Source organism: Triturus cristatus, chromosome 10 (assembly GCF_964204655.1).
Source record: "Triturus cristatus chromosome 10, aTriCri1.1, whole genome shotgun sequence".
In the NCBI taxonomy this organism is placed as follows: domain Eukaryota; kingdom Metazoa; phylum Chordata; class Amphibia; order Caudata; family Salamandridae; genus Triturus; species Triturus cristatus.
In genome coordinates, this window is record NC_140593.1 from 41,034,048 (window position 1) to 41,046,885 (window position 12,838).

A 12,838-nucleotide genomic window follows, 5' to 3' on the forward strand; every position below is an offset into this window, starting at 1 on the left:
AACATTGACAACAACTCACAATGTCCATTTTCTCTACATTGGTCAGGTCATCCTTTCATGTATTGGGTTAATAAAAATAAAAAAAGACTTCCTTGGGCACAATATCTCTGACCTTATGGGAAATGTTGGCTTGCAAACCCTGCAACACCCTGCTCTATGTTTTTCTTCAGAATTAGGGAAGATGGCTATAAGCGTACCCAGTTTCCCTTGCAGAATGACTTCTGAGCAGGCTTTTTCCTTCTCGCAGAATCCAATACATGTATATTGTCCTCCCTCAGAACAATGTGTCTCCTTCCTTCCTCAAGGATCGCTGCACTATTTATCTTTTCCCCCTTACTGCTGCATGTGTTCTTCCTCATGGATTGTTTTTGATAATACACTTTGTGTGGAAAGGTATGTAAATAAAACAAATGCAACTTGCTTGGCACTTCCGAAAAAGCTTCGGAAGATCCTACCATTGCTTCCACCTTCTGCTAGACCAATGGCCGTCTGTAGTCGTGTCCTTAACCGTTTGGACTACTGCAATGATCTTCTTTTGGATGCACCGGATTACCTCTTGCGTCACTCGTCAAGGGTGCAGTTTGCAGCCGCCAAACTTGCTTTGAACAGAACTCGGAGAGCCTCTGCATCTTTGGCTCTAAAGGACCTACACTGGCTGCCACCTAAGCAAGGAATCCAGTTTAAATCTCTTTGCCTGGCCGTCAAAGCCTTTCATGGGCTAGGCCCTGTACATTTGCAAAAGAGGCTGAGAAGATATGTTCCTAAAAGAACTCGTAGTTCTGCATCCACTAACCCGATATGTAAGCATAAGTTCAGGTAATGCATGCAAGGTGGCAGGACGTTGGTCCAGGCTACTAAGCTCTGAAATTCCCTTCCTTTCTCTCCAAGAGCCAGGACTGACTTGTTAAAGTTTAGAAAAGCACTCAAGACCTGGCTGTTTTCGTAGCAACTATATTGAGCCGTCTCTTCCCTGTAACATGGAGCCTTTTACTGTCCTATGGTCCATTCCTTTTTTATGCATCACCTCTAACTGGGTTGGCCAGCACCAGCATATCAGTTGGTGACAGCGCTTTATAAAAACTATAAATAAATTGCTGCACACATTATCTTTGCTCCCTTACCTTTTACTGCACACGCTCTTCTTCATTGATTGCTGATCAAGTTATCTTTTCTCCCTTACAGACTGCTGCATGTCTACTCCTGCCTCACAATACTCACACATCTTTGCTCCCCTTATACTCCTGCATGTCTTCTTCCTCACAAAATGTTGCACATGCATCTCTTCTCCCTTACCATAGGGCTGCGATCGTTTCCTCAGATTGCTGCTGCTGTATTGTTTCTACCTTACTTACTGCGTTAACATGTTCTTCCTCAGACTGGTGCACATGCGTCTCTTCTCCCTTACATTTTGCTGCATGTCTACACCTCCCTCATAGAATACTCACAGCCATCTATTCTCCCTCACAGACTGCTGCAGGTCTTCTTTTTCACAGAATGATAAACATGCATGATTTATCCCTCACAGACTGCTGCAGGTCTTCTTCCTCACAGAATGATGCACACGCACGATTTCTCCCTCAGACTGCTGCATGTCTTCTTCCTCACATGCATGATTTCTCCCTCAGACTGCTGCATGTCTTCTTCCTCACAGAATGATGCACATGCATGATTTCTCCCTCAGACTGCTGCATGTCTTCCTCACAGATTGATGCACATGCATGATTTCTCTCTTACAGACTGCTGCATGTCTTCTTCCTCACATGCATGATTTCTCCCTTACAGACTGCTGCATGTCTTCTTCCTCACAGAATGATGCACATGCATGATTTCTCCCTCAGACTGCTGCATGTCTTCATCCTCACAGAATGATGCACATGCATGATTTCTCCCTCAGACTGCTGCATGTATTCTTCCTCACATGCAGGATTTCTCCCTCAGACTGCTGCATCTCTTCTTCCTCAAAGAATGATGCACATGCATGATTTCTGTCTCACAGACTGCTGCATGTCTTCTTCCTCACAGAATGATGCGCATGCATGATTTCTCCCTCACAGATTGCTGCAAGTCTTCCTCACAGAATGATGCACATGCATGATTTCTCCCTCACAGACTGCTGCGGGTCTTCTTCCTCACAGAATGATGCACATGCAGGATTTCTCCCTCAGACTGCGGAGGGTCTTCTTCCTCACAGAATGATGCACATGCATGATTTCTCCCTCAGACTGCTGCATGTATTCTTCCTCACATGCAGGATTTCTCCCTCAGACTGCTGCATCTCTTCTTCCTCACAGAATGATGCACATGCATGAATTCTGTCTCACAGACTGCTGCATGTCTTCTTCCTCACAGAATGATGCGCATGCATGATTTCTCCCTCACAGATTGCTGCAAGTCTTCCTCACAGAATGATGCACATGCATGATTTCTCCCTCACAGACTGCTGCGGGTCTTCTTCCTCACAGAATGATGCACATGCAGGATTTCTCCCTTACAGACTACTGCATGTCTACTCCCCCCGACAGAATACTGCACATGTCATTTCTCCCTTACTTACTGCTGGTCTTCTATTCCTCCCTCAGAGGATACTCATATGAATCTTTTCTCCTTCATGTACTACTGCATACGTTCTTCCTCATAGAATGCTGCACATGAATCTTTTCTCCCATACACACTACTGCATGTCTACTCCTCCCTCAATATTGAACCAGTCTACGTACCCTCCCTCGCAGATCGTAGTAGAATTATCTTTTACACCCCTCAACAGCATGCAATACAAATACATTTTGCTCTTAACAGGATGATGCGTGTATCCTCCCTTTTTTCAAATACTTCTGCACACATCTCTTCTGCCTCACTTATGGATTTAAGCCCAGCCCCTCGCCTTACCCAATGCAGTACAAATGTGCAGCGTTGTCCACTGGAGCCAGTGATACTGAATCCCAGGGCTGCACTGAATGTGCAGCTCTTGGAACCTGAAGCCCCGGACTCAATAACACATATTAATGCGCTGGGACACTTCTGTTACTGGGAGCCCTTAAAACTCTATGAAGGAAGAGGCTTGTAAAGTAGAGGGCTGGGAAATGAAACGTTCTGGCTTGTTTTAGATGCAAGAATGGCAGCATTGTACATGTTAAAAAGGCAATTGTTTTCTGCAAAGGAAGCTGATAACGATGAGACTGATGTTCACAGAGCCATAACCTAGACGCTCCCTACTACATGCTTTACTTTGTGTTGTTCTCACTAGCTTTTATTCCCAAGGAGGAGAGAAGGCATATCTGAGGCAACACCTGCCAGTGGTTTAGAAAAGCTTCGGAGGTCAACAGATCATTATCCTAGAATGGAGCACAGTCTCCCTGGCTGCGGATATTAAGTCCCAGGGCTCTATCTGGTTATTCTGCTAGTAGAGCAGCTCATTAGAGTGCAGACTGCATCATAGTGACATAGAAAGCACGTTGGTACAAATACTTTTTTGGAGGACGCAGTGCTGCACTTTAAAGACAGTTCGCAAGTAATGACAATGTTTGAGGGGCCTCCACCCAAGACTTGAGGAAAGGAGGCAAAGGGGCCGACCTTGCGCCGCTGTGCTCAGTGGGTGAAGAGGAAGGTGTCCTGCTATTCCATTTCAGAGACTCAAGTCAAAGGAAGTGCTAATATCTAGCAGCACTAAGCTGCACTCTTTGACCTCATCAGCTGCTTCAACGGTGTGGTGCAAGGCGTAAAGTACAGTGGTTTCGTTTTTACACATGGTCTGGGGAGGCTGGTGTTACTTTATGACCTCGATTGTGCCCCAGTGTTCATATGGGAATTATCTGCTTTGTCAAAGAAAAACACAGCAAGGTTCCTCCCTCATGTGTAAATGGAAGCAAATAGGTCTTCACGTGTACTACTTACTCCGAGCTCTTCTGGGCCTGGACAGACTGGAAGCAGGTGTAAAGAATGCGCCCCGTCTGAAGGAACCAGAGAAATATATATGTTAGGCACACAGCAGCATTAAACAGTTCCACCTTGAGACTGGGCGTAGACATTGAACAAGAAAGTGGCTAACCGTGAAAAACTGAACGTGCAGTAGAGAACCTGATAGGGCACAGACATGTTACTGCTAGGTGAGGAAACATCTTTAAAAAGAAAACATGCAGCAGAGAGCCTGGGAGAGGGCAATGGAGCATGTAACTATTAGGTGAGAAACATTTGGAGAAACTAAACCCTGTAACAAGGAATGGGCATATTATTAGGTAGGAAACACCTTGCAAAAATCGAATAATCATACTTACTCAATCTTTTAGTCTCCCCATCTTCACCTCGCAGACAAACTATCTTACAATACTTTCCACCAACTCTGCCTAAAGCAGGTATTCTTACAACTCCTAACTTCTATGCATATTAACCATTTCCTGTCCTTGTTTCACAGATTAGGATGAAACTGGAATGGGACTACAACATGGCCTTTGTGCTTGGAAGACATGGGCTTGCGAGCCAGTGGACTGAAGGGGCTATAGAGAAGCCAGTTCAGCGTGAGACACAGTGGTATTCACAGCCTTTTGGAAAATTGATCTACAGTCATCCAAGTCAGAGGCTGAAGTGTGACTCACTCGAAGTAAGATCCTGCGATGGACAAGTTCTGTGCATTAAAGCTACACTGCACTACAATAGTGTGAGAAGCTGGCTTGGTATATACTCCACACTTATGTAAGTGCGCACCCTGCACCAACCCAGACAACCTTTAGGGTGATTTTAGTTGTCTTAGACAACCGTAGAAAGCTCTCCAAGTAGTAGCTGTGAAGAGCAGGCTTAGTCCAGTAGGAGTGTAAAGCAGCTTGGTTTACCAGAACGTAATCTTAGAGGTATAGATTAAGCGAAAAAGAACCACACAGTGTATTTATAAAAATATGTATTAATTATAAAACACTAACACATTCAGATATCTTCTAGCCGGAGAGATACACAATACTTTTCAATAGAAACAGGTAAATAGCACACAATACACAGTGGTCGCCAGAAGGAGACCAAACCATATATTAAAATAGTGGCATGCGAACCACGACTCAAGTCAAGACTATACCCAGAAGACGAAAAAGTGCCAGGGACCCAAGAAACCACCAGAGGTAAGTAACCAGGATATACACGGAGCCCGTGTGCAGAGTGGGAACACGACTGCGGGCTCTATACACGTCATTGGGTAAATTGCAGTTGCAATTTTAAAGAAAAAGGACTCTTCACAGTGGACCCTGAAGAAACCCTGTGGAAGATAGAAGGTTGGAGAGCCACCCCACCCGTGGATACCCTAGGAACCAGGATACCAACACCAGGTGCATAGATGTGAAGTGGCGTTGGAAGCTGCCGTCAAACTCAAAGGAAGACTTCAGGAAGATGCCGCTGCTGGAGAATGTGAAAGTGTCCGGTGGAACCCAAAGGTAGATTCACGATGTGAAGAAGTTGCGGTGAGGACGAAGATCTTGGTCACTGGAGATGCTTGAGGTGGGGGCTACTTGGAGCTAGAAGATCTTGGTGGAAGGAAGCCAAGAATACTTTGCAACTGCAAGTCGATGTGGTGCATAGGGGTTCTGTTCCTGCTGCTCCAACAAGGAATACTGGCCTCAAACTTGGTGAGAGGACAGGGCAGGCCTTGAGGAATGTGAAGAACAACCACATGTGTTGCTGAGTCTTTCGGAGTCCGTGGGCACCAAAGATCAGCAGACCGGTCAGCTTAGTTGCGTGCCTGCAGATGCAGGGAAGTGACTCCTTCACTTCAAGGGAGATTCCTTCAGGTGTCTTGGATGCCCACAGGCCTTGGAAGGTTCCGGAATGGAGCACAGGTACAAACGTTACAGCAGACAAGCAGGGCAACGAGATCAGGAGCAGCAGCAGTCTTCCTTGTTACAGCGTTGATGCCCAGAGCGAAGTTCAGAGTGCCCAGAAGGTCTTAGAAGTGGTGTCTCGAAATTAATCTTGTTTCACAACGAATTTATGGACCCAACCACAGGTAAGCCCTTAAATACCCTAAGGAAACGTTTCGGATGATTCAGGGTTTCCTTCCCAAGGAGGGGCTGGACAAGGGGGAGGATACTCCCCTGTCCTTTGTGCAGTTTCACGCCAGAGCGACAGCCAACGGCTCCCTGAACTGGTTTGAACTTGACTATGCATGGAGGGCACCAAGTGTGCATGCAGCAGACTATGTGGTGCAGGCAAGCACCCCCACCCTGCCCCAATACACTAAACCCTGTCTGGAGGTGGTCGCACCTCCCTGTGACAGGATTCTTATTGTTCTGCCTTCCCCTGCCCGAGCTTGGTTCGGGAGCAAGAGGGCAGAAACGGGTCTCTGGCGAGCAGCAGCCCTAGCTTTCTGTCCGGGTCTAAAAGACTGGTACCGGGAGCACTGAGGGCCTCCCAAAGGAGATTTCCAGTGCATGGAAACATACTCGCACACCATTTACGGTGTGGGGGTATGATTCCAACATGTTTGATACCAAACATGACCAGGTTTGTTACAGGCAGGTTAGAGCTAGCCAACGCGTAATGACGCATGGCCACTCTATATATCTGAATGGCTGATGTACTTACAACCCGGGAGAATGCACTCCCAAGGTTGTAGGGGTGTCCTGCTCATGCAGGGGAACCCTCACACTTAGACCCGAGCACCCTGCCTTCAGGATTGAAAGGCCTGCTTTAGGGGTGACTTATTGGTTTTAATTGCAGTGGCCTTCGATATAGAGAAACCTATAGATTTCCTAAGTGGTGCTAGCACCAGCTTCCAAAGGCAGCAATAGCAGGCCTATAGTTAGAGTTTGGGTGGTCTCCCATGGGTGGCATAATCCATGCTTTAAACCCATACAGGACCCCTGGTGTACCTATGCCCTGGGTACCTTAGTACCATATACTAGGGACTGATAAGGTTACACCAGTGTCCAATCTGGGATGTACCTAAGTACTAACCAAACCAATTTAAGGGAGAAAGCACAAAAACTAGAATCCTGGTTAGCAGGATCCGAGTCAGACTAGTCAGAAACAGCATAGCACCAGTCACAAAGTTGGGGTAACCATAAAACAGATCCTACTTTCCTACAAATAGTCTGCCCAACCCTCAATCCCTTTGCAAGAGGCTAGCTTATAACAATTCCACACAAAAACCGTGACATAATCAGGCTTCCTGGGACCTCACCTTCTTAATTCACACAGGTCTGGACATAAACAGGTCACATTGTATCTTTCTCAACACCCAATACAGGAGGTACTGTACAGTTTCCTTTCTGTGGAGGGGTTACCCAATATTTCCTGTGCCAAGGGATTTGAAGAGAGGTGTAAGGTATCATCCCCTTCACATTCCTTCAAGAGAGCCTCAAGTGCTGACCCAGAGCATCCCATCAGTCTGGTCACCTCCCCATTCCCTGCTTCTACTAATGCACACTTAAATCTGGTACCCCCTACATTCTCCGTCACAGAACAGAGAAAAAGCATGGCAGTGCAACGCTGGTGAAAGAGACTGTATGGGGGAAATCAAGCATTCCATCATTTTGTGTGGCAGAATCATTGGTCGTGTAGCCCATGGGGCTTCAGGGACTCGAGCTGCATTTTAATGATTAGGCCCAAAGAGGCTAAGCTATACTTGGGGGTTGCTTGTGCCCACTTTCAAGGTTAATGTGGCATATATGTCTGCATTTGCATTATAGATCACGGCCCTTTGGGCCCAAACTAATAGCACTTGATTGGTTCATGTTGGTTATGTCACAGGGAGCAATTCAAGAAGTAATTAGGCAAGAGCTGAAGGAAGCAGCAAAGCTCAGTCCAATATTCATCCTCTCTATCTCTGCTGTACCTGGGTTAACCTCACCACAACATCGAGCTTTGCCCTCCCGCCCATTCCCTTACAATGTGTTAAACTCCTCAGCTCCACACGCTGCCCACCTTGGTGTTTTTGTCCTCAATGAAGCACGAAAAGATGAGTCCCACAAAGCCCTGGTCCATCATCTGGTACATGGCCTGGGTGCGTACGTCTGTGGATCAAGAGAGAAGCTTTGAAGAACTTAAGTCAGTGGAAATGACACACACTCAATTCACAATAAGAAAGGGAGACTGAATTACAGCAGGGCACACATCAGGTTGTCCAGTGGTTTAACACATCAAACACAGCAAGGCGGCTACAAATCTCCATCCGCAAACATCTAAGAGCACCATTTACACATTACAAGCAGCAAGAGGGAGGCAAGGACACCACCAACAAATCTGAAGACAACATTTATACAACACATACACACAAGAGAAATGCAATTACTCTCCATTGGATGCCTGCAAGGACAGATGGAGCATTTATACATCAGAGGGTTGTATTAACTTTCGATGTTATTTTCGTTCCTTGTCATAAGGATGCATACGGAGGAACTGGTATTGCTATCTTAATGTCAGAGAACCTGTCTAACCGCTATAATGATATTAGAAGCTCTGCAACAGCATATTTGGTACTGGAGAAATAGGAGATGTTTCTCGAAAAAAAAATTTGCTTTTAACATTCCTAAGTCATAACTTCTAATTTTACTGTTTGGTCGTATGCTGCTGGAATCCTTATGACCCTTGTGTTGCCTAAACTACCACTATGGCGTAGTTCTTCAAGCTTTGCTTTGTCACCCATAGTTCACACAGGAAAACTTTGTTCAATGCACCAGCTCTGAATGTGAAAGGCAGGGTATTGTAGTCCTGTAAACCTCTCTCAATACATAGTTGAAGTGAAGTCACTGCTTTTTGGCACGGCCACTGGAATTATGCAAATGTGCGGCCGCAGCGATTTTAGCAAAAGTAAAGATTTTCTGCATTTGTCACATTAAATCTGCCGCATAATCTGCAGAGTTGTTTCTAGCTTAAACTGTTCAAAAGTTACTAAAAATAGAGCAACACATGTTGCCACGCAGTGGAAGACCCTTTGCAAAACTGAATAGGTTACCTTTCTGTTGGTTATTGCTATGTTTGGGTGTTAAACGGGTACCAACGAGGTGCAGCCAATGCCCAGACAGTGTTACCAAGTTTACAAATGACTGAATAATTAAGCAATACCATTTCAAAAGGTGCGGCATAATTTCTCTCATCTTGCTGTGTACTTTACTCAACCCAGCTGCATAATTTAGCCGTCTTCTGCTGCATTATTCCAGTGGATCTGCTTTTGGTTACTAACAATCGCCGTAAAGGGATCAGGGGTACCGTGGTACAGTAAACCTATTTTGCTCTTCACAGTATCCCACACACTGAACTAATAAGAAAAGGCACTTACTAGAAGTATTTATTACAACAGGGCGAAACAGTTTCTTAGTACATCTAAAATATTCACACAGGATATCATAAAAACAGCAAGAATCTATGATGTAAACAACAAGAATAAAATGAACATTTCTAACATAGTTAAAATGTCATCTAAAAATCTGACAACACCCTACACCTACATCTACTAGAGCATGTAGTAGAGTAACTTGCAATCTAGAGTTTCTGAGGGAGAAGGGCGCACTGCATACCTTGTTGAAATCTCAAACTAATTATTGAAAGAGTCATGAAGGAAGTGTTCCCAGCGAAAGGCAAACACGTGCTGCGGTAGCAGCCTTCCTCGAGTACTCCGCTCTTATTCTCTGCATAATACCAAGGTTAATCAAGAAAGAAAGGTATGCAAACTCACCGTATTCCACTGAAAAGATTATTCATAAAAAAATAGTGATTTTATCTTGCAGGGAAGGAAGCTAAGGAACAATTTTTCTGATGGATACTTCTAACTGCCAGTTCTTCACCTTGTGAACATTCTCAAAGTGTCAGAGTGAGATCTGGAAAATGTAAAAGTAGTACTCAGAGCTGCATAAGAGCACCACCCATGCGCACGGACAGGAGTTCCTTTGTGTACGTTACTTCAGAGGAGGACACTCTAGCTTTAATTTATGATAAGATTTTTCACAAAAGTTGACCTGTGTGCAAAGGAAATTTCCCTCCTAAAACAACAGTCTTCAAACCGTGTAGGGACTGTGGCAAACAGATGTCTGGGACAGATTGCCACCAGGTATGACTCTGGTGCCTTGGGCAGGAGCAAAACTCCTTGGCCTCAGACGACTGCATCCAGATAGCCCATAAGGCCATACAAAACTGTGAAGCGGAGCTCTATGTCACATATCACCGCAAGGCTCGGGGTTGTGACCAAAGCTGAAAGGAAGCCATTGTTCCCAAAGTCTTTCCTGTGGCAGGTCATCATAGTTGGAGTGTTCAAATAAGTCAAAGAAGAAACACAAGAAGTCCAGCATGATCGCCCCTTCCCACCATTTATAATCTCCAGAGAAGATACGAGGGGGTGAACGTGCCACCCAGTCCTGCCCATTAACTCCTGAGGGGCCAATGCAGAGTCTGGTACAATGCACCTCGATTTTCCGGGTTCGGCGATGACGCAGAAGTTCAAAGCCTTTAAGGAGGACATGCTGCACATTTTAGCCACACTTTATGCTCCCTCTTGCATGCCTGGGGCCACAAGGATCCCGCAGGCGGTGCAGTTTGTCTCTCTCAAACCTGCCTCAGGTTGCACAACGGCTGTAGTGCTGCTTTCAGTCCAGGAGCCTCAACATAAGGTGGTGACTTAGACATCAACACTGAAGGGTGATCAACAACCTATACTGGTCTCCAACTACAAGCTGAACTCATCTAGACCGAAGCTTAAGCCCTGCTCTGAACCTACTGGAACACAGCCCATTAGCAATCCTTCTCACTTTTGGGTTTACTCCTTGTCCACATGCAGAAGAACCTATTACTCTGAGAACAGCGTCTCTGCTGTAATAAAAATGTGCACAAGTGTGACAAAATATTTTTATGACAAAAAACAAATCATAATTTCCACTGTTACAATTACATTTAAATAGATTCCTTTTGGAGACATAAGCACTACCAGTCTACTAACTGGAATTATTAAAACACTCTGGGGAACCGTTTCAACTCATTAGTATTTCTTTAATACCTGAACAGAGAAATCAACAACTGAAATGTAATCTGTTGACTACTGCCAAGTTTCTGCCACGGTGTTGTACCAAGTTTACCTTTTCTTTTAGTAACCTTTGATCAGTTTGAGCTAAAAACATTTTTTGTTTAAATCTGTAAAATTATGCAGAAGATAGCGGAATTTTTGACAAGTGTGACACATCAGCAATTAGGCTGAAAATTCACTGGCTGCATAATACAGTGGCTGTAAGAGTTTAGAAGGCACCTACATATCATTGCAAGAATGCTCTATTACCTCCCATAGCCACAGCCACCCCACTCTCCACTTTGTTATTTGGATTGTGGAGGTCTAATGAAGTCTGCAACAGGTGAGGCGTAGCAATATTGTGACGGAGAGGCAGGGGATGGGGCATAGCTAACTGGTAACTGTTAATTAAGCAAAATGAGCAGCCCAAGTACAAGACACCTCTTGAAAGTACATATATTGGATTGTTACTGGTAAGCTGAGGATGTCCAATGATGGTAAAATCACTTTGATGCATAAAATCCCTAACAATAGCCTTGGGGTTCTGTGACAAACATGTAGCTCACATAGTGACTTACCCAACGAGTACCTCAGATGAGAGCAATACTATTACCATTACTTACCAACATGGGACGGCCAAACAGTGATGTGTGGATGGGAGTGATACCATCCTACAACCCTCATGGGACGTCCCGTCATTTCAGCTAATCTGTGAGCCAGTAAAGGGTTTACAACACTTTGCAGAGAGTCTAGCATTTGTTGCAGGCCTAAAGTAAGAATACCTATGTATGTGTGCCGGATCAGAAATGCTAAGCAGTATCTGCACTACACCCTGAATTAACATTTCGACACTACAGCTAAGACTACAGCTCAATGATTCAGTAACTTTCCCTTCCCAGGGCAGGCAGACCATCAGTGTTTTGAAGACTATGCATGGACATCCTAGCTTTCAGGTTTGTGCACGGTGACGGCCATGTACTCTGGGTGCTGCAAGGCCATAAGTAAAACTGTGTACGACATATACCTGGAGCTTACCCAATATAATTACTCCAAGATGGCATCTTTCTCACCCTTTACCTGTTGGGTAACTGAGAATCTCACACCCCCTTTTACCTGCAACCGAAGATAAAAAATGATAAAAGCATAAAAGCAGCCTTTGAAGACACTTTGTCTTCAACTATGCTGTATCGCATATGGACATCAGTGAACGCTCCCTTCCAGCCAATCTGAAAAGTGTTCCCCCATTTGGCTTTTGAGTTCCCTAGTTTGTCAATCCATGGACTATCATACGTCACATATGCAAGGGAAGTTGCCTGGTCTGTGTGCAGAACTCAAGAGGCCATTTTAGTATAATCCAAACTTTCATAATCTACCTTGATCGCGCAACAAGACAAAAACAATTCTATGTGAATAGTAAAATCTTACATTGGTAAAACCAATCTACTGTAAACACAATCTGTCATTTTCCAAATATTCTACCATTTCCATGAAATAGTTTTTCTATTGATTATCACATTGATAGGGCCACACTGTCTAACACATAGAAGCCTGCTACCATCAAGGTCGAGGGAATACTGCCCCTGATCACATAGGCCTTTCCTAAGGATTACTGCCCTTGACCACATGTGGACCACAGAGGCCTTTCCTACGGATTACTACCCCTGACCACATGTGGACCACAGAGGCCTTTCCTACGGATTACTACCCTTGACCACATGTGGACCACAGAGGCCTTTCCCACGGAATACTACCCCAGACCACATGTGGACCACAGAGGCCTTTCCTAAGGAATACTATCCTTGACCACATGTGGACCACAGAGGCCTTTCCTACGGATTACTACCCCTGACCACATGTGGACCACAGAGGCCT

The 12,838-nt window shown here is 45.0% G+C and overlaps 1 protein-coding gene across 1 annotated transcript in view; it reads right to left on the reverse strand.

Annotated features, from left to right (window-relative positions):
* BRCC3 (BRCA1/BRCA2-containing complex subunit 3) overlaps positions 1-12,838 on the reverse strand; it is a 79,853-nt gene that overhangs the window by 21,648 nt on the left and 45,367 nt on the right. The window contains exons 3-5 of the mRNA XM_085630342.1: positions 11,590-11,676; positions 7,900-7,988; positions 3,892-3,947 (exon numbers count right to left, since the gene is read on the reverse strand). Coding sequence (XP_085486468.1) covers positions 3,892-3,947; positions 7,900-7,988; positions 11,590-11,676 — 232 coding nt within the window. The remainder of the gene's footprint in view (positions 1-3,891; positions 3,948-7,899; positions 7,989-11,589; positions 11,677-12,838) is intronic.